This window comes from Sorex fumeus, unplaced genomic scaffold, assembly GCF_029834395.1.
Source record: "Sorex fumeus unplaced genomic scaffold, SorFum_2.1 ptg000010l, whole genome shotgun sequence".
Taxonomy (NCBI): domain Eukaryota; kingdom Metazoa; phylum Chordata; class Mammalia; order Eulipotyphla; family Soricidae; genus Sorex; species Sorex fumeus.
The window spans coordinates 23,918,518-23,946,256 of NW_026606067.1; the positions used below are offsets into that span (position 1 = coordinate 23,918,518).

At 62.7% G+C, this 27,739-nt stretch overlaps 2 protein-coding genes across 2 annotated transcripts in view; one reads left to right on the forward strand and one right to left on the reverse strand.

Moving 5' to 3' along the window:
* Positions 1-7,307, forward strand: part of PTPN14 (protein tyrosine phosphatase non-receptor type 14) — a 52,886-nt gene extending 45,579 nt beyond the window's left edge. The window contains exons 16-19 of the mRNA XM_056110547.1: positions 876-1,004; positions 2,091-2,325; positions 4,892-5,055; positions 7,007-7,307. Coding sequence (XP_055966522.1) covers positions 876-1,004; positions 2,091-2,325; positions 4,892-5,055; positions 7,007-7,135 — 657 coding nt within the window. The 3' untranslated portion in view covers positions 7,136-7,307. The remainder of the gene's footprint in view (positions 1-875; positions 1,005-2,090; positions 2,326-4,891; positions 5,056-7,006) is intronic.
* A 2,305-nt stretch (positions 7,308-9,612) lies between these two features.
* SMYD2 (SET and MYND domain containing 2) lies at positions 9,613-27,173 on the reverse strand. The gene is made up of 12 exons (XM_056110789.1): positions 26,962-27,173; positions 18,629-18,692; positions 16,828-16,938; positions 15,290-15,350; positions 14,593-14,717; positions 14,183-14,250; positions 13,953-14,055; positions 12,636-12,746; positions 12,123-12,243; positions 11,284-11,458; positions 10,490-10,598; positions 9,613-9,790 (listed from the first exon to the last, which is right to left on the reverse strand). Exons 1-12 carry the CDS (start codon positions 27,132-27,134, stop codon positions 9,710-9,712), a joined length of 1,302 nt encoding a protein of 433 aa, XP_055966764.1. The 5' UTR covers positions 27,135-27,173; the 3' UTR covers positions 9,613-9,709.
* Between the last annotated feature and the right edge of the window lie 566 nt (positions 27,174-27,739).

Sequence of the window (27,739 nt, forward strand, 5' to 3'; positions counted from 1 at the left end):
AGAGCCCTATGGGTCTGCACTGACATGGCGCCAGGACAGAGGAAAGACCCTCAAAAGCCACCCTGCGCTGACCGCCCTCCCCCCCCCCAACACACACACACAGCTGGGTCCTGGGCCCCATTCTAAGTACAGCGTTGGGCTCTACCAGGACTGACCACCCCAGGCCATCCCACCTGAGTGAACGTTAACATTTGCAGTCTAGACGTGTCTCTCTGAGCTGGGCTGTGTGGGAGGGATCGCTTATCCCAGATAGCAGACCAGTGAGCTCAGCAGCCGAAAGCCCCTGTCCCCAGCCAGGCCGGTCTCAGTGGACTGTGTGGTCACCACGACGTCCTGTATTTCCCAACTCTGGCCCCAACACAGGATTTCAGTGGAAAGTCAGTTTCCAGGTTTGGATACTTTTTTTAAATTTTTTTTTTTTAAGGCAGATGGTGCCCACGCAATGCTCAGTTGTCTAGCGGTCACTACTGTGATATTCTGCCAGCCAGACTGGACGAGGGTGGTCCAGTGGTCAGGCCCTGGCAGGCTGATCCGCCGCAGGCTCCTTTGGTTGGTAAGGGCATCATCTGGAGTGGTGGCCCCAGGAGCACGCAGGGCCAGAGTGCCTGGCACAGCGCGGGCAGGGGCTGGCAAGGTGTGCGTGGAGCCGGCTGTGGGGGCAGGGTTTCTTGTGGGGCCCTGCACCAGGGGCACTGCTGCCGTCATCCCCCGCTCAGAGACGGAACGGGGGTGCGCTCAGACGCCTGCGTGAGAGCGGGGTCTGGGACCCGCTGGTCATGGCGCAAACCCACTAAACCCAGAAAACACTCTGGATCCCACTGGCGGGGAGCTCGGGGTGACTCGGGGTGCCCTCACGCCCTTGTCTTCTTTTGCAGGTGGTGGCTGGGGGTGCCGAGTGGCACTACATAGCCACCCAGGGGCCCTTGCCCCACACATGCCACGAGTTCTGGCAGATGGTCTGGGAGCAGGGCGCCAACGTGATCGCCATGGTGACCGCGGAGGAGGTAAGGGCTGCACCAAGGCTGACCGTGTCGAGGGCACCCACGGGATTGCGCCCCTCAGCCTTCCCCACAGACCCGGGGGTCTTCCCCAGATACCTCGTCTCCCCGTCCTCACCCCACGGGGTGGCCTCGAGCAGAAGTGCTGCCCCAAATGGGGAGACCCAGACCCAAATGGGCCCCAGAGTAGCTTCCGTGCTGCCCGGCCTTTCCCCACAGCCCCTCATCACCTGCCCCAGGCCTGGCCCCACCCAGGCCCGCCCCTCCTGCCCCTTCTGAGCCACAGCCTGGCTGCGGGGACACAGCACACAGCTGAGCGGCCATGCTCAGGCCCAGCCGCCCTGCACAGGCACAGGCCCCTCCGTGCTCTGCATGCCGTGAAGGAGGCAGCCTGGGGCCTGCCCCTGAGAGGTGCTATCCCTGGGTGTGGGCGGAGGGCCCAGGGCAGCGACGGGCCCCAGGGCTGCAGATCTGCTCCCGTCAGAGGCCCCTGGGCCTCTGAAACGTGGGCACGTCTAGATAGGACACGTGCATTCAGAGGTCACACTTCACAGTACGTGACCTGGGTCTGACCGACGGTTTTCATGACTTTTCATGTGTGGCACTAAATCCATCAGTGTCCGTGTGTGTGCGCGCATGGAGGGAGCCAGGGGTCAGGCCCAGGAGGGGCCGGCAGAGAGGTGCCCAATCAGCCGGGTTGCAGGCCTGGGTCCAGCTAGTGCCGAGGGTCAGACGGGCGTCCATCAGGAGGAGAGTGGTGGAGGCTGGCCTGCAGAGGGATTCTCACCTAGCTGTTGGGTCATCTGTCCCACTGGTCGCTGCCCACTGTGGGCTGGACCCTGTCCAGCTCCCTACTGTGGCCCCCCACCCTTAGCCATGGGGAGGCCTTTCCATTTCTGGAACATTCCGCTGCTCCGGGTGTACGCACGTGGCACAGGCTTTCCCTCTGTTCCTCGCAGCCACAGCCCCCAGCGACGTGGCAGGCGCGAGGGGTGAGCTGGAGGTTCGGCGGGGCTGCCTGTGCCCCGGGCCCCAGCAGCAGCTAGTGCCGTGCAGCTCCTGACTGTTCGCTGTGGCTTGTGTGTCACTCAGGAGGGCGGACGCACCAAGAGCCACCGATACTGGCCCCGGCTGGGCTCCAAGCACAGTGCTGCCACCTATGGCAAGTTCAAGGTCACCACCAAGTTCCGCACAGATTCTGGCTGTTACGCGACCACGGGCTTGAAGGTCAAGCACCTTCTGTCCGGACAGGAAAGGACGGTGTGGCATTTGCAGTACACTGACTGGCCGGACCATGGCTGCCCTGAGGACGTCCAGGGGTTTCTGGGTAAGTCCCCCTGGGGCCTGGGGGATCCCACCCCACCTGAGTCATGGCAGGGACACACACAGGCATCTTCTCTTGGGCCACAAACCCACAAGAGCCTTGCAGCGTGCAGCGCACCCTTCTTCCTGAGAGGGACACGCAGCGCCAAGTGTTCCCTGACGCTTACGAGCCAGGCTCAGCTGCTCGCTCTGCCAGCACGGAGGCCCTCTGCCCCTCGCTGCCACCGCTGGGGGACTCTGGCAGAGGGGGACAGACACAGCCGGTGACGCTCTGATAGGTGGCCACCCGGGAGCCCGTGGGCTGGGGCAGGGGTCTGCCTGGCCCCTGGCCTGGTGCCTCGGCCCTCACAGCCTCTCCACACCTTGCCTGGGCTCGGTGTGGGCAGAAACTGCCCCATGGCTGGCGCTCGCCCACACCACCGATAGAGCCCCCTTGGGTCAGCAAGCGTCCCATCATGGGTTTTGTTCTGATCTGCATGTAGAATGCATAGGGGTGCCAGTGTTCAGTCCCCAAAGTTTCCTTCCCCAAGCGCGGGGGTCCCGGAGCCTAGAGTAGGAGCCAGTGAGGGTTCGTGACATGCCCAAGCCAGCAGCTGCTGACAATGACAAGGATGAAGCTAGAGACCTTTGTCACCCCATCGTGCGGCCTTTTCGCCCCCTCTGCCTCTTCTGCTAACTCTGGGGCTTTTTCTCCCACGTCTGCTGATTGGCAGGAGGTGCCGACAGACTGAGCATATTCCAGTCAGACCTTTGTCATCAACCCCCTCTAAAGGAAGCCTGAGTATATTCTTGAAAAGTCGGGAGTATTGGGCTGGAGTGATAGCACAGCGGGTAGGGCGTTTGCCTTGCATGCGGCCAACCCAGGTTTGAATTCCAGCATCCCATATGGTCCCCCGAGCACCGCCAGGAGTAATTCCTGAGTGCATGAGCCAGGAGTGACCCCTGTCCATCGACGGGTATGACCCAAAAACCAAAAAAAAAAAAAAAGAAAAGAAAAGTCGGGAGTGTTTTCAAACCCTGTAAACAAACTCACGGGCAGGTGTAAGGAGCCTGCACCAGGCCCTTACACTTGGGGCTGGAGCAGCAGGCTGCCGGGATGGACCTGGGAAGCTTTTCCCAGCACCGGCATCTGAGCCTGCGGCCCTGGGTTCCACATCCAGCCTGCAGGCCCCAGACCTGACCATGAAGGGCCCCGTCCAGCCCACTGCTGCCTTTCCTAAAACATGTCTGCAAAGTGAGATGTAACTTTTCCTTTTGCCCCTCTTATTTTTAGTTTTGGACTTGGGGCCACAGCTAGTGATGCTCCGGGCTTTCTCCTGGCTCACTCCTGGTGGGGTCGTGGGGACCCCTGTGGTACTGGGTACTGGACCGGGTCAGCCTCATGCCCTGCTACCCCGGTGCTCCTGATTCCCACGTGGCTGCTGCTCCCGCCAGTCTGTCACACGCGTGCGAGTGTGGTAGCGCCCACAGTATGATGGCACGTGCCGTGCAAGGCAGACCTGTGTGCTGGCAGTGACCGTGGCCTGCATCTGAGGGGAGAAGCGCCTTTGCTGCCAGCCCAGCCATGGGGCCAAGACTCTTGTGTTGGGCGCGCCTCTGTTCCGGCGGTGTCTGGAGGCGCCCCCTCCCGCCCTTCCATGTCCACTGGCCCAGTGGTGACCTCAGCTCGATGCCACCAGCTACTTCAGCTCCTCAGTCCCCAGGGCAGTTCTGAGAGGAAGCAGGGCCCTCCGTGGTGGCCGTGACAGCCCGAGTGACCCCAGAGGTGCCCCTCCCAGCAGGCCATGTTCCCCAGACAGTTCCGCCGTCCCCGCGTGTCCGGGCGCCTGTTTCTGTCTTGCCGGGGCTGCCTGGGAGGAATCCTCCCTCAGTGCTCTGCTGTGCTCTGATGTCTCTGAACACCCATCTCCTCTGCCTTTGGCCTCATCGCCAGGAGGGAACGGCACAAGGCCTGCCTTGCTGGGATTCCTCATCTGTGCCTGATGGGGACAGGCCTGGTGTGGCCCTGCTGAGTGGGGCAGGTGCTGGATGGGGTGGGGCAGTTGGCACAAACCATCCCGACCCATGGGGCCTTCGTGCCACGGAAGGACACACTCACTTTGTACTCACGACCATGGGAGCCCATTGAGGGGCCTCCCTCCCCGCCACTCCTCCCCCGAGGAAAAGGTCTGTCTTAGAATCTTTAATTCTGTTGGCACCGACTCGGTGGACCGGGGGGCGAGAGGGCAGATGGCTGCACTCCCGGCCAGAACTGGCGGGCGTTTGAAGGAGACAGGCCCGCGCTCGCCTCCCGCCTGCAAGGAGCAGAATCTGCTCTAAGTCATGTCGGGAATCACCTGCTCAGGGGACTTGGGGATTTGCAGAGGGGAGCACAGAATTCAGTTTGCCAGGGAACAATTACATTTCAAGAAGGAATTCTCCTGTGGACCCACAGACTGACTCCCTGCTGCCCGTGCCTGGGTCCAGCCCTACACCCAAGGCTGCTGCCCAGTCCCAGGGACTGTGGGAGGAGGAACGTCACGGGTGGGGGGTGGCCAGGTGCCGGTGACACAGCACCTGCCTCTCCGCAGCGTACCTGGAGGAGATCCAGTCCGTGCGCCGCCACACTAACTGCCTGCTGGAGGGCCCCCAGCCCTGCCCAGCCCCCGTCGTCGTCCACTGCAGTGCCGGCGTGGGCAGGACTGGAGTGGCCATCCTCTCCGAGCTGATGATCTGCTGCCTGGAACACAATGAGGTAAGTCTGTGCCCCTCCAGGAAGCACCCTGGTCTCGGTCAGCAGCACGTGGCAGGGAGGCCTGCCTGCAGTGGCCACCGCCTTTCCCTCACCACTTGTCTTCCCGTGCCCCTCAAACTCTCCGTCCCAACCTCATGCCCTGGCCCCCCATTAAGGCAGCTTTTACCTGGGCCCCCAGCGGGTACCCCTGGCCTAGCTGATATGGATACCGATATACAATGCTGGTGTAGACAGTGGTTTTGTGCCTCCTTGTACCTGGTGGTCAGGTAAGCGCATTGGGGTACGCAAGGGGAGAAATAGAGACTGTTATTTCTCCAGGGTCACTTCTCAGCGTTCCCGCGCCAGGCGTGCCAGCTCAGAGTGGGAGTGAGGCTGGGACCACCCCAGACTCACCACCAGGGCCCTGCGGGTGCAGATGCATCCTGGTGCTTCTGGGCCGTGCTGTGCCCCAAGTCCTCATGGAAAAGTGCTCCTGGACAGGGTTCCGGGCGAGGGAGAGGATGGGGGCCTGAGGACAGACTCTGCCCTGCCCCTGGCACCTCTGGGTATGGCCCCAAAACTCCAAAAAGAAAACAGCTTCAGACTCTGGGGATGCTCCAAGGGCCGACACTTGGGCCTGGGCTTGTGGGAACGCAGCGTGTGGGGTCCAGCCGCACACGTCCCCGAGCACGGCCAGAGAAGCGCTTTTCTAACGACGGGTTTCCTACCGAGGTGCTGGCGGCTCTCTGGGGGGTCTCAGTCGGGTCACATGGTCCAGAGCTTCCGCGTGTCCACGGAAGATCACGGCCCGGCGGGAGCAGAGGGGCCGCCAGCATCTGTCCATATACTCGGGCTGCTCTCAGAAGGGCCTTTGCTTCCTCGAGTCCTCGGGGTGGCCGGGCCCGTGTCCGCCGTGTCTGCCATGGCCCAGGCTCCACTGGCCTGTGGATGAGGCCAGAGCGGCTCCTGGCTCCATTTCCATGCCCTGGGGTTCAGAGAGGCAGAGGGGGCACTTGGAGGTCCTGACGCGTGCGGGGCCTGCAGGGCAGGTGCCGTGGGCCTCGGTGTGGCCCGTGCGTTTCCTCCCGTCCGAGCAGCCAGGGCTCCTCACTGTGTTCAGACAGGTCCAGGAGTGTCTGATGAGCCTCCTGCCTGGAGAATGCCAACTCGGGAACTTCCCATTGGGTCTAGAGATGTCAGTGCTGCTGGTGGGGTGCAAGGGGAGGGGGCAGTCCCTGTCCCGGCCCGGGGGCCCCAACATGCAAACTACATGTCTCCTGGAAGCCGGGTTGCTCTCCGGTCTGGGATAGGGCGCAGGAGAAAGGGTGGGTGGGCTGGGGCATGTCACCCTCAGGGGCCACCTCACCCTGGGCTCCTCCCCACTGCTGCCAGTCAGCAGTCCAGCTGTCTCCCCCCCCCGCGCCTGGCAGCCCCTGGGGGCTCCTGAGGGCCAGCAGAGACGGTCTCTGAGGGTGCGAGAGCTGGTGTCAGCTGCCTGCCCAGGGCTGCAGGGGGACTTACTGTGCACTGGCGTCCGTCCCTCATGGCCTCTGCCTGCTGGGTCGCGGTCTGGCTGAGAGGGGCTTCAGTGCCCATTGACGCCCGGGAGAGCAAGGTGGCACTGCCCTTCCTATGCCCAGCACCTATGTGCCCGCAGCGGCCGCTGCCGCCAGAGTGGAGCTGGGCCAGCACCTCAATACCTGGACACGGGGCTTGGCCACATGGGTCCTTGTGTCCACCTGGAGTCGCCACTCTCTCGGCTCTGGGCTCACACCCTGTGCAGGTGGCACGGCTTTGCCGCGACTACCAGGTGGTTGTGGAACCAAGTCGTGGATTAGAAAAGCCAAAGCATATAGTGGGGGGATCTTCTCTTTGGTTTGGGGGCCACACCCAGTGGACCATGTGGTATGGGGCTCCCACAAGCGATGCCCAGCGCCCCGGCTGCTCGCCTCACGGCCCATCCTTCCCACAGCAGGTGGAGGTGCCAGCCATGCTGCGGGCCCTGCGGGAGCAGCGGGTGTCCATGGTGCAGACCGTCGCGCAGTACAGGTTCGTCTACCAGGTGCTCATCCAGTTCCTGCAGAACTCCAGACTCATCTAGCCCCGAGGCGGGGGCGTGACTGACAACATCTGCCCCCCGAGGCGCAGACGGCCCATCCCAGTGCCTGGAGCCCAGTGCCGGCGTGTTATTTTATGTGAGATAATTTATTTTGACCCCCGTGGAGTCGCCTCTGTGAACTGCTGTGCGCAGTCCCCACAATATATTTGTTCCCGTCAGACCCCATGTCCACTGTCTGTGCAGCCGAGGGTGCAGGGAGGTGGCTGGGCGGGCCCTGGGGACAGCAGAGGGTCCCTCACCAATCGCATCACAGGGCCTGAAGCCGCCTGCTTCATTCCTCCGGCCCACTCCGGGGACGGCCAACAGTTGAGTTCCTGATTCCTCCCGGCTTCCAGGAGGTGGGCCAGACTCTGTCGAGAGCGACACGTCTTTGGGGATCGTGGGTGACCTGTGTCCATCTTCCCTCTCGCTCCGCTGTCCCCAGACAGTGGGAGCAGCAGGGGAACAGCCTCCAGGGCCCTGGGGGATCTCTTGGCTGCTGACAGACCGGATTCCCCTCCTGACTGCATCCCACCAGGGGCTGGGTCAGGCGCTGTGGGCATCAGGGCCTTCCCCGATGTGGGCAGCCTGGCAGGGAGAGCAGAGGCGCCTGTGTGATGTGGGGGCCAGCAGAGGGCTCACACATGATGGCTCCAGAGCTGCCACGAAGGAACAAAGAACAGGAAGCTGAACCGGGGTACGCCCTGCCCAGCAGGAACCCAGCCAGCCTCTCCAGAGTCAGAGCATGTCCGCTCTGAGGAGAGTGGGGTCCGTGTCCCCAAGGCTCTCTGCCATTCCCCATCCACCCCCACCGTGTGGTGAGTGCCAGCCTCCCTCTGGGAGGGTCAGTTTTGGGGTGTCTGGGCCCCGTGTCCACTAGGGGTGCGGGGCCTTGTGAAGTCACACCCGGGCTTATTGTCTGTGCCGGGTTGCTGACACTCCTGCCCCTCCCCAGGGCTTCTTGAAAGCAACTTAGTGGGTTGTGTGCTCAGATCGGACTGCAGCCGCCCTACTGGTCCCTCCATTGTCCCCTCCCTCACCTCATCCCACATCCCTCTGTGTCCCTAGCAAATATCTGTGCTTGACAGCACGAGTAACGTCTTGTACCCTGGCCACAGCACGGACACACATCTGCCCGTGCCCTCCCAGGTCTGAGCATCAGGGCGTCAGGGCTTCCATGGGCCGGGGAATGCCCTGGACACCCCTTCATGTGGTGTATTGTGTGGAAGCGGGTGTCTGGCCTAGACAGCAAGTGCTCAGACCTTGACCCACTCGGGCCCTGGGTGCAGGGAGAAAGGGCCCATCCTACCCACCCCTGGGGCCCCCACTGTACCAGGATGGAGGGGAGGAAGGTCAGCCCATGTGCGGCAACAACCTCAGAGGGGGTCTCCAGCAGGGGCGCAGTGCCCCCCCCCCAGGCCGCCACCCCTAGCTTGTTCCCGAGCTTCCCATGCCAGCTGCGTGAGTGCCAGCAGGATGGCCCCCGCTGGAACGCCGGCCAAGGACCAAACATTGTGAATGTCTGAGGCGAGTTCTCCAGCTCTTGGGATGGTCCGATGCTGCCTCAAACCTGAAGTGAGGGGCCAGGGTCTGCATGTGAAGGGCCAGGGGGAGGGGGGGAAAGCCAAAGGTCAGCACCCCCTGGGCCCTGGACAGGAAGCTCCCCCTCCCTCCAGTGCCCACTGCCCCTGCTGTCCCTGCGGCCCCTGGGGCTGGCTGATCTCTCCTGGCTTCGGGCCAGACTGGCATTCTATGGAGAGAGAAGGGGTGCCGAGTGGGGACGGAGCTTGGACGTGGGTTCTGGGGGACCACCCCGGGCAGTGTTCAGGGGATCTTAAGCATGGCCAGGTGCTTTCCAGGGGACGTGGGGGGGGGGGGGATGCAGTAGTTGCAGCTTGCAGGGTGCCATGGCCTGGCCCCGCCTCCTGGGGTCAGTCTCACAGCGTACCCGGAAAAGCGGCGCGACTCCCGCCCCAATCTCTGTGCCTCACGCCCAGCCCCACAGCCTCTCCCAGTCAACTGCAAGGGCTTCTGCTGTTGCCTGGTTTTGTGAGTGAGATCTCAGCATGCACTCGCGGGCTTCTGGCCAGAGCCCCATCCTGACCCCTCTGGGCGGCTCCTCGAAAGGCTTCAGAGGGTTTGTGTGATGAGGAAGCGTTCTCTCCAGAGAAGCGGCTGGCCCTTCTCGCTGGTACGCTGTGCCCAGAGAGGCCCTCCTTTGAGGATGGTTTCCGGGGGCATGTGTGTGTGTGTCCCTCCCTCGAGAATGGTTTCCAGGGGCGGGTGTGTGTGTGTGGGGGGGGGGGTGGCGGTCTCTGCTGTCCCAGCACCATAGTCTGCAGACTGCCCTGCGCTGGGGGACCCGCTGGTCAGTGCAGGGCAGGGCGGGGCGAGGCGTGCGGGACAGAGGCAGAGGCTGCTGTGGGTCTCCTGGCCTCCCCGCTCGGCCGCACGCAGCAGACGAGGACGCGTACTTCAACTCCTCTCTTTATTCTAAGGAGTGTGCGGAGCACTGCAGCAGGAGCACAGTAGGTCACATGACTGGGCACGCAGATAGTGCTCAGACACGAAGGGGCCTCAGTGGTTTTCAATCTCCTGCTGGATCTCGGAGATGTAAGGGTGGTCTTTGCCGTGCGCCACCTCCATGATAGCCAGGGCCTGGGGAGGGAGGGGGGGTGGGGTGAGGGCGGGTGGGCAGGCAGAGGGTCCGTGGAGCCGCTCAGCTGCCCATGGTGCAGGAGGCCGAGGGGCCCCGCGTCCCGTGTACCTTGACCTCACCCTGGCTGACCTGGCCACACACAGGCTTTTCTCTAAGAAACTTTCCCGAGGACACAGGGGTCCCTCGGGTGCTGACCGGCAACCTTAGTGCCCATCTCTGGACAAACCGTATTCGGCCCCATCCAAGCCCTGCAGAGCCTGACGTGGCGTGAGCCCTGACTCGTCCTGGGAGCCCCAGATCTGAGGAGGTTCACAGCATTGTCCCCTCCTCCATGGGGGAGACTGAGGGTTCCTGCGAGAACTGCAGGGAACACCCACTTCCCCACCCCCGTGGCCCTGAACGGTCTGCGGGGAGCCCCGAGTGCTGCCCACTCAGACCCCAGGGCACGGGGCCCCAGCGCCCCCAGGCCCCTCCGCACCTCACGTCCTCCTCAAGAAAGCCCAAGCACTGGGCGGATGAGAGACACACCCAGAGACCCAGCATCAACGGGTCTGGGTACTGAGTAAAGTACCCAGTGGAAAGTACTGAGGTGCTACTAGACACCCTGAACACCCTGACCAGTGCCTCAGGCAGAGCCTGAGACACACGGATGCTGGGGGTGGGGCGCCAGGAGCCCCGAGCGGGATTGGGGCACGTACCTTGCGCAGGGCGCGCTCCCCGGCAGCCCTCTTGTCCAGGCCCATGTAGAGCCGGCCCAGCTTCAGCCACATGGACGCCACGTTGAGTGAGTACAGCGGGTAGTGCTTGCTGCGAGGAGGGGGACGTGTCAAACTCGGACACATTGCAGTGGGGCTCACAGAAGCACACCGGCCAGCTCAGGTCCAGGGCCAAGGAACCACGTCCTCTCGGAATACTTTGACTGACGTGGGGAAGGAGTCTGGGTCCCCCGGACTTCAGCTGACACCCCCCCCAGCCGCAGTCACTCGCTTCACACGTGAGACCCAGGTGCAGGTTCTGTGCCTGCCCCCTTCAGGTGAGCCTCGGGTGACCCCTTAGCCTGGGACAGGCACCTTGCACCCCAGCCCGCCCCAGAAGGCAATGGCTGTGTCCCAGGGTCCGAGCAGACAAGGGCTCAGCCCCCAGTCCCGAGCAGGGAAGCACAGGGTGTCCCGGACCCCAGTACTGGACAGGGACAGTGGATTCCGGACTTCAGGGCTGACATCGGACATCATGATTCTGAAAACGCAGCCTAGAGAGGGGGCTCACCTGTCACCCCGTCACAGGGGCTGGCCCACACTTCTGCCCGTGATGCAGACACCCAGCTTCCGACCCGGGAGGGAGGCTCAGTGGCCCCAGAGTGGCCCTTTACGAGCAGGGTGAGACGCACCAAGGGACAGGGTGGTGGGCATCAGGGCACCTGAGCCTGGAGTGGGCTGTGTCCCCACCGCGTCCGGCCTGAGCACAGGGTCCACCCGCGGGCACCCAGCCTCACCTGTAGGGCTTGATGATCTTCTGCCCGTAGCGCAGGGCGCCCTCCCAGTCCTGCATGTACATGCACACGCCCATGGCCTGGTAGCGCATGTGCAGCATGTACACGTTGCCCTCCTCGAACAGGGAGCCCATCTTCTCCTCGCTCAGCTCACAGATCTCCAGCAGCTCCCCAGGGGGCGCTGTGCCGTCAAGGAAAGGTGGGAGGGGCTGGGAGGCCCCCCTCCCCCCCCCCCCCCCCCCCCCCCCCACGCCAGGTGCAAGGGGAAAGGAGCCGGCGGAGGGCGGAACTAAGGGGCAGAGCGGCAGTCCAGTGGGGAAGGCACTGGCCTTGCACATGGCGACACGCGTTCAACTCCCAGCACCCCCAGGTCCGCCCACGCACAGTCAGGAGGGAACCTTGAGTGCAGAGAACCTCGGAGCATCACGGGGGTGTCCCAAATACTTAGAGAAAATGAAAAGCAGAGCTCGAGTGTGTGGGGGGCCCGGGCACACCCTCTGGAGGCCACTTAGGCCTCCAAGCATGATCAGTGTGACTGTGCATGTGGCCTGGTCATCCCTGAACACAGACCACGGGCCATCAGCAGGAAACCCCCACCCTCCTGCCGAACCGCCCAGGTCTCAGCCGGGGGAGGGCTGAGGGCGCCCGCAGGATGGGAGCTGCAGGGGTCCTTTCAGTCCTCGGTAAGCACGGACACTGCTGATCGCCTTGCAGGGAGCGGGAGGCTGTGCCCCCCAACACGGGCCAGCAAGAGCCCCTCTCGGGGTCCTCGTCCTCAGCCCCAGCCATGCGGCCCAAAGAGCATCCCTGAGCCCCGCCCCCTCGCACCCCATCAAGGATATATTTGTAGTGCTTGGCTCTGCGGAACTCCTCAATGACGTTGCGTGCGTATCTCACCATGTCCCGCACTGCCTCGGCCTTTGGAGGGTCGCTGAGCTTCCGGATCTCTACCTTGGCCTTGTCCTGTGGGCCCCTCTCAATATGGTGTGTCCACACCCCCCCCCCAGGGGCACCCCCTGCTGGGACACAGACACACACACACACACACACATACACAGAGGCAATGCACGCACGGGCACACCGTCTGCACCCGGAAGTGACCCTGCTGGCACTCAGGCAGCCACGTCCTACAAGCTCACCCCAAGATTGGGCTGGACTCCCACTCTGAAGTGCACTCAGGGCAAGGGTCAGGATGCTGCGAGGGGCCCACTCTGCCCTGGGGGTCACTCCCAGGTGCTTCTCACCCCGCCGCCATGGTCCCTTTTGCAGCAGATCTTCTAAAGCAGAAGCTGGACAGGCCCTGGACACCCCGAGTGTGGTGAGTGGACAGGCCCTGGACGCCTGCGTGTGCTCACCTTGTCCTGGGACAGGCACTCTGGGCACTGGCAGGTGAAGAAGTACGAGTCCCGCAGCCGCTCATTGCGGTCCTCCGTGGGGTAGAGGAGGTCGATGTAGCTGGTGAACACCTGCAGCCCCCGACTCACTAAGCCTCCGACGGGCAGGGAGGCCCAGACCCCACCCCCAGGCTGAGGGTCCCGACTGTGCTCAGGGAAGGGTGCTGAGGACCGGAGACTCTGCTTGTCCCCTCCCCAGCACTTGGAGGTGGGACCACAGGCTCTTCTGGGGGGGAGGGGGTCCGACTGGGCACTTGGCTCCGTCACAAGGTCTGTCCTTCCACCACCTGACCTGGATACTGCCTGGCCCTGCTAGCCAGGTTCCTGACCACGCCAAGACCAGAACATCATCGCGCCCTGTGACACGCCCCCACACAGGGACCCCAAAGCCTGGGTTTAGGGGAGCAGGAGTCCACCAGGCTGTGGCGGGCACAGCGTAGCCAGCAGTGGCCAGCAGAGGGCGACAGAGGCCGTGCTGTGTCGCTGGTCCGGCCGGCCAGCCTAGACCTAGACCTCGGAACAAAAGCAGCTGGGAGGGGTCTTGGCGGCGGGGGAAGCCCCAACCTCTGCCCCGAAGGAGACCCTGGCCAAGGGTGAGCTCGCAGTGCCAGGGCGCAGCCACTCTTGGACATGTATGTCACCGTCCCATCGGGGTGTCTGTGCATGGCAGCCTGTCACCAGGACAGGAGGCTGGGGCCACACCCTCCAGCCCAGCCCCTCCAGGGTCCCAGTCCGAGTCCTCCACTCCCCACGGCGGGGAGAGGCACCGGTGGTCACTGACACAGCCTCCCCCACCCTGTCCCTGGAGCCCTGTGCCCAGCGAGCGGCCCCAGGGGGCCAAGCAGCCCGGAACAGACTCACAGAGCCCTACCCCATCCTGCCGAGTGGCATCTATCAAGTCCAGAGTCTTACCTAGGGGGCCTGGCACCCATGAGGGCTGCAACTTTTTGCTTTAGGGGGGCACCCAGTGGTAGTCAAGAGCCCCAATAGGTGTGTGGACTGGCCAGGTCACCCCTGGGGAAGGCTCACGCTGTGCTGTCTCCAGCCCGACTGTGACCTTCACACAGTCTGTTTCTGGCCGGAGACAGTGTGGGGGACCCCAGCATGCCGGGCTGACTGGGCTGACCATGTCTCGAAAGAGCCCGTGGGCTCTGTGTCCTGCCAGGCAGTGCCCATCCACGTAACCACGTGCCCCAGAGGCATCGAGGGTATGGGCACGCAGGCCGGACACAGCACGGGGAGGCCCTGCCAGCCCGCCCGGTGCCCCCAGACCCTCACCTCCTCTCCAGGGTCAATGTCCTGGACGGCTCTCACTTCCGCCAGCGTCCCCTTGTAGGTGACAATGACATTGGGGCAGCAGCTGTGGTTCATGAGGGCCACACTGGGTGACAAGAGAATGCGTGTCCCAGGGCAGCCGTGGGGGGCAGGGGAGACAGGCCTGCCTGGGGGCTGGGGCAGGCCTGCCTGGGGGCTGGCGGGGGCGGGGAAGGGCATGCCACTGGGCCTACTCGGGGAAGATGGCCGAGCCCAGGTGCGACAGCTCCTCGTCCTCGATGGTGAAGCCGTTGCAGTTCACCTGTGGGAGGGACGTGGGCCCTGAGCTTTCTCTCCCCAGGCCTCGGGCGGGCCTGTGCTCAGTGCCAGGCTGGAAGCAGATGGTCAACATCTGTGTCCCCACAGCTCGGAAACGAGGGTCAAAGCAGGTGGCACGAGAGGCCTCTGCGAGGAGGGAGGGAGCCCCCGTTCCCAACAGTGGTGTGGCCCGGAGGGCTGGGGACCAGGCTCTGGAAGCTTCCAACCCGGTACGCCCCCACAAAGGCTCCAGTGACCCCTGGAGCCAGGGGGGACAAGGAGGAACACGCAGACCCTCCTGGGAGCACCCTGTCACGACTGAGTGGGAACGAGGGACGAGCCACACCTGCGCGAAGAGGCCCAGCAGGCTGCCCGGCTCCGGGATGTCCAGGAGCTCCGAGTAGAAGTGGCGCAGGGCCGCCATGTCGCTCTCGATCAGCCCTCTCTTCTCATTGTCCAGTTTGTCCAGGTCTGGGGGCGCGGCCCGTAAGCACCGGCGGGACCCTAGGTGCTGCCCCCCTTGCTGGAAGCAGCAGGGAGGGGACGAGGTGCAGAGACCCCCGAACTCCCCACCCCCACCCTGCCTTCACTCTCCCCACAGCAGCCCAGAGCAGCTGCGTCTCCTCATCACCGTCCCCAGGACACGCAAGACCGGGGCCAAGGGCGGACACCCTCCCTGCCTCTGTGCAGGGGCGCCCAGAACCTGGGTGTTGGCCAGTAAGATACACAAGGGCCAGAAAGATGGCTCAGTGGTAGGGCAAATGCTTCACATACTAAGGCCCTGGCTTCAACACCCAGCACCAAAAATCCCCGAAAGGGCCACAGCCATCAACAGGACTTGACCCAGCTGCAAGCCCTGAGGCTCGTGGAGGCCATGGTCGCCATCCCCCACAGAGGGTCAGCTCAGAAACGCCAGTCCAGTCTGCAAAGGGCATCCCAGGGCCAGGGAAGAAGCGAGGGCTTCAACACCACCCCCGCAAGCCCGTGGGCCAGCTGGACCGCACAGTGCACCTAGACACACCCCTCATCACCCCGAGACTCACGGGATTCAAACTCCTTCACAGCCAGTAGTCGCTCTGAGGGCGTCCTTTCAGGGTGCAGCTTCTGGGGATGGGAGGAAGCTCGGGCTCAGCGCGTGCACCACCAGTCCCACCAGCTGTGCTCCCTGGGGTGCAGACCACTATTTCCGAGTCCACAGTGCTCCAGGGAGATGTGCAGGCTCCGGGTCCCACCCCAGGGTCACTGGGAGTGGCTCCACCCCCCACCCCCACGGGGGCAGAACGTATAACAGACAGATCTGGCCAAGCAGCAGGACAGTGGGAGGTGCTTCCTGCACACGGTCGACCCGGGTTCAAGACCCGGCACCCCACAAGTCTCCTGAGCCCCACCAGGAGCGATCCCTACGCACAGACCCAGGAAGGAGTAAGCCATGAGCACTGCCGGGTGTGCCCCTCAAACAGAAACCGCAGTCTGGGCCCCCGAAAGCTGCCTGCCTGACACCCCAAGCCAAACAGCTCTCGGGAAAGGTCATTTTATCTGGGGGGGGGCTCCCCGCTACCCAGGGGTCCCTCCCACTGACGTTCAGGGGCTCAGGGGTCCCTCCTGGTGACTCCCAGCTGACCGCGCCGGCCATCCTGGCAGGGTCAGGAGGAAGGGCTCCAGCCCGGCTGTGCTGGGGTTCTCCAGGGCTTCACCCCAGTATGCTGGGGTCAGGAGCCCCCTCGGGTCTGAAGCCCGAGCCCCTGGCACACCGTGGGCTCGGGACGCTCGTTAGGGACCAACTTTGCAGCCCCCTCACTTGAAAGGGCCCATCAGGCAGCGCCGGCTTATTATTCACCTTCTGAGCCGACCCCGCTCCCCACCTCAGCCCTTCTCTAGGCTAATTCTTCCTCTCACAAAGCGCGGGTGCTGCCAGTGGGCCGCAGTCCTTGAAACGCGCCTGCCTTTGTTCCCGGCCCCCCAGAGCAACCACAATAGCGCCAGAGCGGCTTTGAACCCCTGAATAAACTTGGTGTTGACATGAGTTCAAACGCGGGGCTGGAGCGCTGGCCCGGGGCGGTCTTTGTCATCCGGCCATTCAGCGGGGGGATACAGGTGGTCCGCGGGCCCTCACCTCCCTCGTTAACATTTCGGCGCCCCCCGGCTGGCTGGCAAGCTGCTCCTCATCCTCTGCCAGGCCCGAGCACGGCTGCTCTGCCTTTTGTTTTGTTTTGTAATCACGCAGCGGCCGCTCCCGCCCACCCGGGATGGCCCGGACCTCTCAGGGGTCCCGGGGCCCAGCCACAGCCCGGGATCACACCCAGGAGGTGCAGCCACAGCCATGCCCTCCCTCCACCTCCACCTGGAAACTCTCTCCCCACCCCTCCCTGCCCCTCCGACGGGAGCTGGGCTGGGCGCCTCGCAGAGATCTCTGGGACAGAGCAAGAGCCTCCAGCTTTCGCAGGCGGGGCCCCAAGTGGCAGGCAGGCACATAGCGTTCCCCCTCCCCCTTGGCCGCATGGACCCCTCTGTGATGCAGCGCCTGCTCCCCACCCCACGTACGGCTGGGAATGGAGCAGACACAGTCGGGAGGAGCCCTCACCTGCTTGGCCAGGACCCTCGCCGTCAGCCTCACCGTCTCGGACGGGCTCCAGTTCTCCCCGAAAACCACCATGGGGGTGCACTCGAGTCTGTGCAGGGGCCAGTCTTCCCTCTGTGAGTTGGAGAGGGTCGGTACACACCCGTGCACACGGACGCACACATACCTGGGCATATGTACACATACGTGCGTACCCAGGAGTGCACACCTGTGCACACGTTCATACACAGGCACGTGCATGACATGCATACATGTACACCAGAATAGAGTTCCCAGAGGGGGGCAGCAACTCCACCCCCACCCTATTCATGGTTTGAGACACATGTGTGGGAGAGCAATGTCGCCCCTGGAGGGGACAGCAGTGGCCATGATGGCAGCGTCCAGAGCAGGGACCGGAAGATGCACTTCCTGCGTTCACACATACCCAGGTTTGATGGTGCTGGGCACGGCTCACTCCTGACCTGCACTGACCACTCTCACCCAGAGCAGAATGCCCAGAGCCGCGCACCCCATCACCGCGGTAACAACTGGCCCTGAACCGGGGCTCAGTCCAGCGCCTCTGGGAACATTCTGAAACGTTCTAGAACACAGGCCTCAGCCCCTGCAGCCCAAGCATGCAGCACACTGGAGCTCCAAGGGCGGATGGAGGCCAGGGGCAGCTGTGCCCTCTGGCTCAGGCAGTGGAGGCAGAGTGCCTGCTCCCCACCTGGATGGAAAGCAAAAAAAATGTCACACCCTACAAGCAAAGCAGAGAGACAAACGGAGCCAGGAGCCAGGGACGCCAGGCCGCAGGGACTACCCCGGGGACAGAGGCGAGGCAGCCGTGAGGAGCTCTGCGGGGATCGCCAGAGGGTTCTGGGAAGCACAGCACAGCCCCAGTGTGTCTTAGGGTCTGTCCACTCCCTCGGACCGAATGGGCCCTCAAGGAAGCTCCGCCCACAAGCCTGAGGGGAAGGACCACCTGCCCGAGGCCTCAGTCTGGCTGCAGCAAATCAGCTATGTGACCCAGCACGCGCTTAATCCCCGCCTGCAGCTGCAAATAACATGATCCCAGGGACTTAGCAGGGCCCATGCTATGCGTTCAAGCCTGTCAGCTGCAGGGGCAGACTCAAGCAAAAGAGCCAAGCCTCAAGGGGGACAGGCACCGAGGGGTCCCCTGGGGCCCACGCTGCCACCCAGGGGGTGCTCAGACCCCGCACAGTCACACAGACCAGCGTGGCGTCTCCTTCCTCTCTGGGCTGTCTCTCCATCCCTCCCTAATGCCGCCACTATAAACCAGGTACGCACACACGCTTCTGCCTCTCTGTATTTCAGGAAGCCACCCCAGAAATGCTCTCCTGCCTACAGCCCTCTCCATGGCACTTAATGACAATCCTGAGGTCTCTGTGACAAGGGGCCTGGGGCCAGGAAGAGAGCAGAGTGGTTAGGGTCCTGCCAGCATATACCTTCCTAGGTTGGACTCCTAGCACCCCGGGTCCCTGGAGCAGTACCATGCACAGCCCTGGCACTCCGCATGGCCCTGGTCTCCCAGGAATCTGCATTCAAGTTCACGAAGGGTAGATTCACTCCTCACTTCATTCTTTGGGGTGGTGTGAGTTAAATATAGAAATGGGACCTTATCGGGCCTGGAATGAGGTCATGGAACTCCCCGGGCCCCAGAACATTCCATCCCTGGTTGCAGGGGAAGGGGCATGTCTGAGGCCCCGTGACAGACTGGACACCCTTGGAGGCCTGATGGGTGACTCCGGGAAGGGACAAGCATGCGGCCATCAGAGACGGGACCCCACCCTGGCACGGCACCTACCTGGCACTCGGCATTGCAGTAGAAGGCTTGCTTGCAGCGCCCGCACTTGGACAGACCTTCCTTTCTGCAAGACAGAAGGGTCTGGGCTGCAGGGCAGCCAGGGCCTCCCGGGTTCCACCACCCACTGCCCTGCAGGGCCTGTGAGCCCAGCCTGCAGCGCCCTGTACAGTTACATCGGGGTGTGACAGGTCAGCCTCTGTCATCACGACTCAGTTTCAGGGGCCGGCCAGCCACAGCCAAGCCACATTGCATCCCCCCATTAATGGGGAGCTGGACGGACTGAGAGTGGCCATGGAGGTGCGGGCAGGTGGGGCAGATGACCCCTGGAGTTCCTGGAGAAGGACAGTGGCTGCACGCCAGGCCAGGAGGCAGGGAAGAGTCTTAACACATCCCGGTCACAGAGCAGCCTGCTGGGCCCTGGAGCACTGCACCAGCCACCAGCCTGGAAGGCTGAGGCCAAGGTCATCCTGGGGTCCTAGACAGCTGGACAGCGAGTGGCCCCTCTCTTCCAGGCAGTGGGGCCCCATAGGGGGGTCTGCAGCAAAGCGCTCTGGGGTCCTGCCAGCCGCTCCCCCCTCTCCCTGCAGACCACAGCCTGATCCAGGCTGCGGACTGGTGGGGAGCCCCGGGGGCTCTCCACACCACCTCCGCAACTCCCCACACCGGCCTGCTGTGACACAAGACTTCTCCTGCCCCCCAGGCACAAAGACCCCCAGGGAGACTGAGATGAGAGGTCCCGGGGGTGCCCCGCCAAGCTGTGGAAGCTTCCAGGAGGTGTCTTAGTGGGAGCGCGTGTTGGGGAGAAGTTGGAGGGGAAGTCAGAATGCTGCCTCTCCCCGGCCCAGCCCCCCACGCCCCACACCAGAACTGTGCAGACAAGCAGCAACACTGCAGAACACACAGCTGGGGGCTCGCACTGGGGCAGGGTCTGATCCCGATCAAACAAAAGGATCAGGTGTCTGAGGGGGCCCAGCGATAGCACAGCAGGGAGCACGCTGGCCCACAGACAGAAGACCAGGCGATGCCCTGCATTCCACATGGTCCCATCAGGAACAATCCCTGAGCACAGAGCCAGGAGCACTCCTGGGCATGGCCCCCAAACCAAACTGCACTGTAGCACTGTCCTCCCGTTGTTCATCGATTTGCTCGAGTAGGCCCAGTAACGTCTCCACAGTGACACTTGTTACTGTGTTTGGCATAGCGAATGCCTCACGGGTCGCTTGCCAGGCTTTGCCGTGTGGGCGAGATACTCTTGGTAACTTGCCGGGCTCTCCAAGAGGGGCGGAGGAATCGAACCCGGATTGGCCGGCCCAGCCGAAATGCCCTGCTGCTGTGCTCCAGCCTTAACCAAACAACAACAGAAAGAAAAGTGGTGCTTGATAGTTTGGCTGGGTTCTCCTGGGGGGTTGGGGAGGATTGGCTGGAGTCTGTCGAGCATCCCGTAGGCAGGATACGGGGCGTGAGAACTCTTCAAGCGCCCCTTTACCAGGCTCACAGGCGCTGGGACAGAGACACAGAGCAGGTGCAATGCCTGTGCATGGCAGGCGCTGCTCGGGACAGAACGCAAAACCACCACCAGAAAGCTGCTCTGGCAGTGAGACAGTGCAGGGATCACAGGGACTAAGCGACCAGTCCCAGTCTGCTCCCTGGCACTGCCTGCCCCCCCACCCCCTTCTGCCGGGAATGACCCATGAGCAGAACTGGAGGTAAACCCGAGCACCGCAGGGCGTGACCCCACACCAAACCCCAAGTTCCGGCTCTTCCCCACGTTCTCCAGCATCTCCCGTGCAGATGACAGGCAGACAGCCCTGGGACTCCCAGAGCCGGTGAGGAGGTGCTGGGGACATTCTGAGTCTGAGCGGAACCTTTTTCCTGTGCTGCAGAACCAGGAGCTGATTGAAAATGAGGCTGGGGGGGGGGGGGGGGGTGGAATTAGACGCGAATGCGGGCGTTGACAGGCTTGTAATTAGCCTCTCCGCTCTGGCCTTTAGAAACCACATCAGGCAACACATGCCTCGTGCCCTCTCCCCTGTGCGGGGGTCCGTGTTTCTCAAGCCTTTGTTTTCGGGGCAAATCTCTGCCCCGCTGTGAGTCTGCCGGGGCTTTGAACTTAAGGGTTCATCTCTTCGATGCAGAGGGAGGAGGTGTGCGTGCAGAAGCAGCCGGCTCATCTCAGCCGGGTGGGAGGAAGGGCTTTCGGAAGACACGCTCTGGTCACTTCAGAGACACAACACAACACGATTCATTTCCTTGCTTTTCAAAACTGGAGAGCAACAGGTGGGGGGTGTAATTAGCAAGTCCCGATGATTCTCTGCCTGGCCCTTGGGGCTGTTGGCCTGGATGAAAGGAATTTGATCCTGGGACCCCCACGGCAGCCAGCCGGGAAAGCTTGGTGGGTCTTGCCATGAAAGGGAAGGACCCGCAATAACAATTACTTTTAACTAACTGGCGACAGAAGAAGTGACAAGTGGCTCTGTGGAACAGAGGCAGCCCCGCCGCCAAATAACAAAGAGAAAAGGGGAAAGAAAGGAAGGGGAAAAAGAGGGGAGATGGCAGCCACATGATCTCACCCCCCAGTCTGGAATGAGGCCATCAGACAGTGAGGCCCCCCACCCAGAGGGATCGAGGCTCAACCAGAAAGTCTTACTGGGAGGAATGAAAATTGGGAGGGATCGTGGCCTGGCCAGGGCACAGGATAATGCCGCAGCTGCAGGTGTCCTGTGGCAGGAAGCGGGGCACCACGGAGATCTTTAATCCACGATGGAGCTGCGCCAAGGGGGGCTTCTTCCCAGAGCTAAGCCAGCCCCTTCCTTTCCGCTGGGCTTTGTTCTAGCGCTTGTTAAAAGTTCCAGCACAGGGCTCTCGGGAAGGTGGGAAACATTTAGGGCAGCCAGGACTGCTAATAGGTGCTCCCCAGTCCGGAAGAGCAGCCTGGACCAGCAAGAACACTAGGCTGTGGCAGGGCAGGCACGGCTCAGTCCTGGAGGCGACGCAGGGAGGACCTGGAGCTCGGACCCGCAACCAGAAGCCACAGCCTGGACGCCCAGCCTGTGGCCATGGCGAGCTTCCCCCCTGAAGCGGCAGGGAGACCCCCTACCCCAGGCACTGTTGGTGTAGACCCAAACAAAAGGTAGGGCTGTCTGGAGCCAGGGGACAAGTCGGTGACCCCCTCCCCCCACTGGCATGGCTAGGAATTAGACCTGGGGCCTCCCTGCAAAGCACGTGCTTTGGTCCTAGGGACCATTTTTCTCTCCAGCACCACCTCAAAACTTGATTTTTTTTTTCTTTTTGGGTCACACCCGGCAATGCACAGGGGTCATTCCTGGCTCTGCACTCAGGAATTACCCCTGGCGGTGCTCAGGGGACCATATGGGATGCTGGGAATCGAACCCGGATCGGCCGCGTGCAAGGCAAACGCCCTACCCGCTGTGCTATCGCTCCAGCCCCAACACTTGATTTTTAGAAGTAGGCCTTTAAGAGAGAAAAGTGACAGATATTTCCTCATAGATCTGAGACGCCACTTATGCCCACGGGACGTTCCAGGAAGGTGCTGCCTGAGCATCGTGCCAGGGTGTGACCCCCAAAATACACACAACCTATTAACCGTCTCCTCTGAGCTGGCCTCAAAAACTGGCTGCAAGGCTGTGTCTTCTGGTACCTGGAATTTTCTCTGTGCACATCTCTCTGGACACGGGTTTTCAATAAAAGACCAAGGAAAAATGGAACCCCTTAGTAATCCTTTCTTATGGGGGGTCTGTGAGCTGTACTCAAGCCGTGCTAAGGAGCACTCCTGGCTGTGTGCCCTGGAGACCACATGCAATGCCACAGATAAAACCCGAGTGGCATTCAAGGAACCTCCTAAACCCTGGTACTGTTTCTCTGGGCCCCCAAATAATACTTCAACAAAGTAATTGCTGAGGCCTTGCAAAAAGCCCAGGGCCTGGGGGTCTGAGAGGTTTCTGCCCCTTTCTTCCTGTTGTTTCCTAGGGACTAGGTACCCATCAAACACCCAATGAAATCAAATGCTCTCACATATCACACAAAAGGCACACATGCTCTTGGGGAATCTGTCTCGGGCCCACACAGCACCCCAGAAGAGAAATCAACGCAACGGCATGGCACAGGGTGTGTGTGTGGGGGGGGGGGGGGCAGGGGGGAGGGTGTCCAAGGATTCTGCGTCCTGTTAGACCACGCGCTCTCTGCTTTCCAGCCTGGATCTAAAACCCTTGAGATTTCTTTTTCTCTATCTATCTGGGTTTTCTATTGGGCCCTGATGGGCTCAGGTTAGCTGCCATCTGGCCTCCCCTAGGCCAGGCCCAGAGCTTCCCAAGGCTGGTGCCACAGTCCCCTAGGCCGTGCCTGGAGCAGCCGTGGACCTCAGAGTCCCTCAGTCTCGCCAGGACAGCACCCAGACCCTCCCCATCTCTCCCAAAGGGCAGCAATCCACATCACACACTGAGTTATCTGAAGCCACCCACAGGCGGCCTTTTGCCACTCACCAGATTCCGCGCTAACTGAGGGCGCGAGGAGTCCCGGCCTATTTTTAACCGTCAGATAGAAATGGCAGCCAGCTCTCTGAACCAGAAAGTCCCTTCAGCCGAAAGCCCAGAACCCGGACACGATCGGCCAGCGCCCGTATGTGTCTGTCACTCAGGGGCATCCTGAAGTCACTGCTGTTCTACGGTGTCAGGGCAGAACCCAGGAGGGGCCTCTGCAGGACAGGGTCCCAAATTAAACAGGCTCAGGGCTCCTACCCGCACAGGCACAGGCCCCTTTACAGGGAGTGCAGAGTCGAGGACGGAACTGAAACCTGGTTCTGGCCACATCATTAAAGGTGTCCCAGGGGCTGCAACTCAGCCAGGCCCCGGGCCACTCCCACCCTGCATCCCCCTCATCCAGCACAGCCCCCCAGCATCAGAAATGTGGAAAACACATCCCGACAAAGAGCAGATGCAGACACTGTGCAGAGCACAGAGACGCGGGGTTCCGGCGAGTTCCGAAGCCCCGAACTAATCCATCACTGTCCTGTCCACCCCCACCAAGCCAGTGCACCAGAATCACGGCTGCTTTCCTACTAACAACCCACTCAGGATCTGAGCGACACAGCGGGGACAGTGATGGGAACCGCATTCAGGCATGCGGAAAGCCATGGAAGCAGCCAGGCGGGCGGGTCGGGAGCAGGACTCCGCCCCAAGCTGTGCAGGGGGGTTGCAGCTCAGCCGGGGGGGGGGGGGGGGGGGAATGCACACGGCAGGAGAAGCCAGCTTCTCCCATCCCGCGTTCCTCCGACAGCAAGTGGGTGAACTGGGTTCGGGAAGGTGGGGACCCAAACAAGGTCTCTGGAAACGTCTTCTGGGCTGTAGTATAGGGGGCCAACATTTCGGATGGAACGCCTGAGACATTTCTTGTGAATCTGAGTTTTCTATGATGACATTGGGGAGGGAAGGGAGCCAGAGGCACTTTTCAGTCTGTAACTCTGCGCCGGCCACACGTGTGTTTCTAGCTACTGGGCCGTGGTGCTTATTGCTCTCACAGCTCAGCGGCTGCATCTGGAGGAGGCTCAGAGGCTCAGAGGCAGCACAGTGCTGGGGCCAGAGCAGGGAGGGCAGGACGCAGGTATGACCCTGATCACAGAACCAAATCCCAGTCCCAAGAAAGCTCTGTACTTGAGGTGGACACAGATGATCTAAGACGTGGGATAAAAACATGCCAGTGGAATAACACACGCCAGAGGTAAAGGAGAGGAGACTGAGACTGGTATTCAGCAGGAGGCCGGCCGTGGGGAAGCCTGTGGAACATGTGAGGGAGGGACTATGACGGCGGGAAGGGGGCTGAAAGGGGGGAATGAGTCAGGCATGAGGCCCGGCAGTAACTACTGACGCCCACAGTGGCAGGGTTATTTAAGAAAGTGTCGCAGAGTTAGACTGGTGGGTAGGAGTCAAGTTGGGGTGGGGGGAGTGGCAGGAGGGGCAACTGGTGGACAGAAGTGGACACTGAAGGGATTAATGTCAAAACACTGTATACCAGAAACACAACCATGTTTGTAATTTGGTGACTAAATACAAGAAAAAGAAAGAAACTCTTTTTTAAAACCTTCCAGGGCAACAGAGAAGTCTGGAGGGGTTGAATTCAGGCTTTCCACACAGGACACTGGGCCCAACCCAGCACCAGCTGGCACGCAGAGGTAGACAGAGCTGGGGATAGGCAAAAAAAAAAAAAAAAAAAAAAAACCCACAATGAACTGAAGAACAGGTTCACATTCTAGAAGGTTCTGGAAAACCCTGAAAACGGAATTCAGATGTCCCCTGGGTCTGGAGGCTTCTGAGTGCTGCTTCTGTGGGTTCACGAGTTCCAGGGTCTCCCATCAGCACCATTCCAATAAAAATATACCTGGTACCCAGAGGGAGCACACATCCTAGCAGTGAGCTGGTGGGGTCCCAGCCTGGCACCTGGGAGCTCATCCTGAGGCTGGCGACCACCTCACTCGGTGCCTGGTCAGTTCTCAGCAAGCCCTGGAAGGCGCCCAGGTGCATGTTGTACAGCTGAGAAACCTCGGGCTCAGCAAGGTCCATGGGGCCAGTAGAGGCTAACAGGACCTGAGTGAGTGCCCTGTGGGTACCACATCCTGGACACAACACCCGAAACCCTCAGGGAGTCCTGGTGGTCCCAACTGAAAAGCCCTCCTCAAAGTAAATCAAAGTCTAAAACTTGGCATCCTAACACACTGCTCAGCAACCACAAGCACACGAGAATAAACAACAGGACAGCGCTGAAAGCAACACGCCTCACCCTAAAGGCGCCTGCTTTACCCCGCCAGGGGACCTGCTGTCTCTGCATCTTTCCCCGGTACCTAATAACATGCTGACACTCGTGCACACCACGGATGGCTCATGCCTGGCCGGGGCTCAGTGCCTGCGTGTATGCATACGTGTATGTCCGTGTGTGCAGGTGCATGTGCAGATGTGTGCATGTGCGTGTGTGTGTACACATGAACATGTGTTTGGGAGGGTTGGAGAGAAGCAGTCATTCAGTCCGTCTGCCCAATTCTTGGGTCTGAAGTGACTCCCCAGAGAGAGCTACCATGGGTGGGCTTGACCTAGTTTCCTCTCTAGCATAAGGGGAGGTGTGCCAGCCCTGGGGACGGAGTGACACTAGCGAACATCGCTCAGAAACAGGAGAAAAACGAACCAACTGGACCACAGCGACAGCGCAGGTGCCAAGGCCCCTCCTTGCCAGCAGCTGTGCCTGCTCCCATCCCTGGAACTGCAAAGGGCCCCCAGGCACCACCAGAAGTGATCCCTGAGCACAGAGCCAGGAGTGAGGCTGTAGGCGGTGGCCCCACACTTTACCCCCCCCCCCCAAATTTGCCAACTATTCCCCATGGCAGGGCTGGCTTTGAGGGTTCAGAGAGTAGAGGGGACCCTGGGGACGGCCAGGGCCAAACACAAGGTGCCTCCCCCCAAGTCCCTTGAAGGGAGGGACATCTGAGCGCTGAGTCCCGGGGACAGAGTTGGAGCCGTCACTCCCTACTCGGCTGGGCTCTGGGCCCCAGCGGTGCCCGTGACCTCCGAACCGCAGCCCGCTCTGCTCCCGAAGGCTGGGGAGACCAAGGGGCCTTCACAGCGGCCCTGCCACACTGGGAAGGCCCCGCTGCGCTCACGGCTCGACGTCACTAGCTTGGCTCGGAGCCGAGCCGTGACCCTGCAGCTGCGCTTGGGCTCCAAGCACCGCTGCTCTCTGCGGCGACTGTGCCCGCGGAGGGGATGCGGGGACCCCAGGGTCACTGCCACGCTGCGCGCCCGCTGCCTCCCTCCTCCAAGGTGCGGGTCTTGGCCGGGTCCTCGGAGGTCAGCGCGACCAGGGCACGCAGGTGCCTGGGCTCGAGCGCCCGCCGTACCCCCGGAAAGGCACGGGGGGATGGGGGAGGATGGGGCCTCCGCGGCTGGGCCCCCGGCAGGTGGGCAGCGGCCCGAGATGCGTCCTCTCTGGCGGGGCGCGGGGACGGACCCCTGGACGACGAGCTTCCGGGGGGCGCAGTCTGGGGGCTTGGCTGTCCGGCCCTGCGCTCCTGCGCCGGCGGGGGCCTCTCCACGTGCCGACGCCGTGACGCGCGCCGGGTCGGAGCGGCCCCCACCCGGCCTCCGCGCTTGCAGACGCCACGAGGCGACGCGCCCACCACGCCCCCCCGACACGTGCTCTGCAGGGTCCGTGCCGGGCCCTCTCGGGCTGGGCTCCAGACGCCGGGGCCGGGGCCGGGGCCGGCCGGGGGGCTCGGTGACGTGAGCCCCCCGCCGGGCGGGGTGCCCGGGGAGAGGCCCGCCGCCCCCGCCTACCTGGCGAAGCAGTGCTCGCAGTGGTGGCCGCGCTCGCCCACCGACAGCACGCTGGCGTAGGCCGGGCAGCAGAACAGCAGCTCGCCCACCCGGAAGCGCCGCAGCGCGCGCAGCCCCCGGCCCTTGCCCGGGCTGCTGAAGCGCTCCAGGCCGGCCGGGCCCTCGGCCCGCATCGCGGCGGCGGCAGCGGCGGAGGTTCCGGGCGCGCGGGCAGCGGCACCGGCCCGGCTGGCAGCCGCGCCCGGAAGGGCCCTCGCCGCGCCCGCCCGCCCGCACCGGGGGAGGGACCGGGAGGGCCCAGCCCCGCCCCGCGCGCCAGGAACCCGCGGCCGCGCGCGGCGCTTCCGGCCGGCCCGGCGGGGCGGGGCGGGGCGGGGAGGGAAGGGGGAGGGGGGACGGGGGGAGGAGGAAGGAGGGGGGAGAGGGAGGAGGTGGGGGGGCCGGCCCGGGTTGGCGCGCCCTGCTCGCGTCCCCGCGGGAAGTGCGCACCCCCACGGTGACCCCCCACCCCCACCCCGGTGGCTAATCCCAGGGGCCAAGTTGTTTCTTCTGCCCTGGCACAGGCCACCCCGCATCTGGAGTCTTCCCGAACAAATGGAGGAAGGGAAAGGGGCGCCCCCTGGAAAAGTTGAGGTGACAGGGGTCCCTGGCTTTAACCCTCGCAGGTCTACCCCTCCTTCAAAGCCAGTGCGGGTGGGATCTGGGGGGAGAGGACAGGTGAGCTGGGAGGTGAAACTCGGGCACTGTCAGGAGATGCCAGAGCTGCAGTGTTTCCGGT

What these genes read in the sequence shown, in the direction of transcription:
- SMYD2 (XM_056110789.1), bottom strand. Translation starts at nt 27,134, where the DNA reads ATGCGGGCCGAGGGCCCGGCCGGCCTGGAGCGCTTCAGCAGCCCGGGC. An exon ending in CGAGGGTCCTGGCCAAGCAG is followed by an intron (nt 15,351 to 16,827) that starts GTGAGGGCTCCT and finishes TCCCATCCCCAG; the next exon opens with AAGCTGCACCCTGAAAGGAC. An exon ending in CAGAGCCAAGCACTACAAAT is followed by an intron (nt 11,459 to 12,122) that starts ATATCCTTGATG and finishes ACGGCACAGCGC; the next exon opens with CCCCTGGGGAGCTGCTGGAG.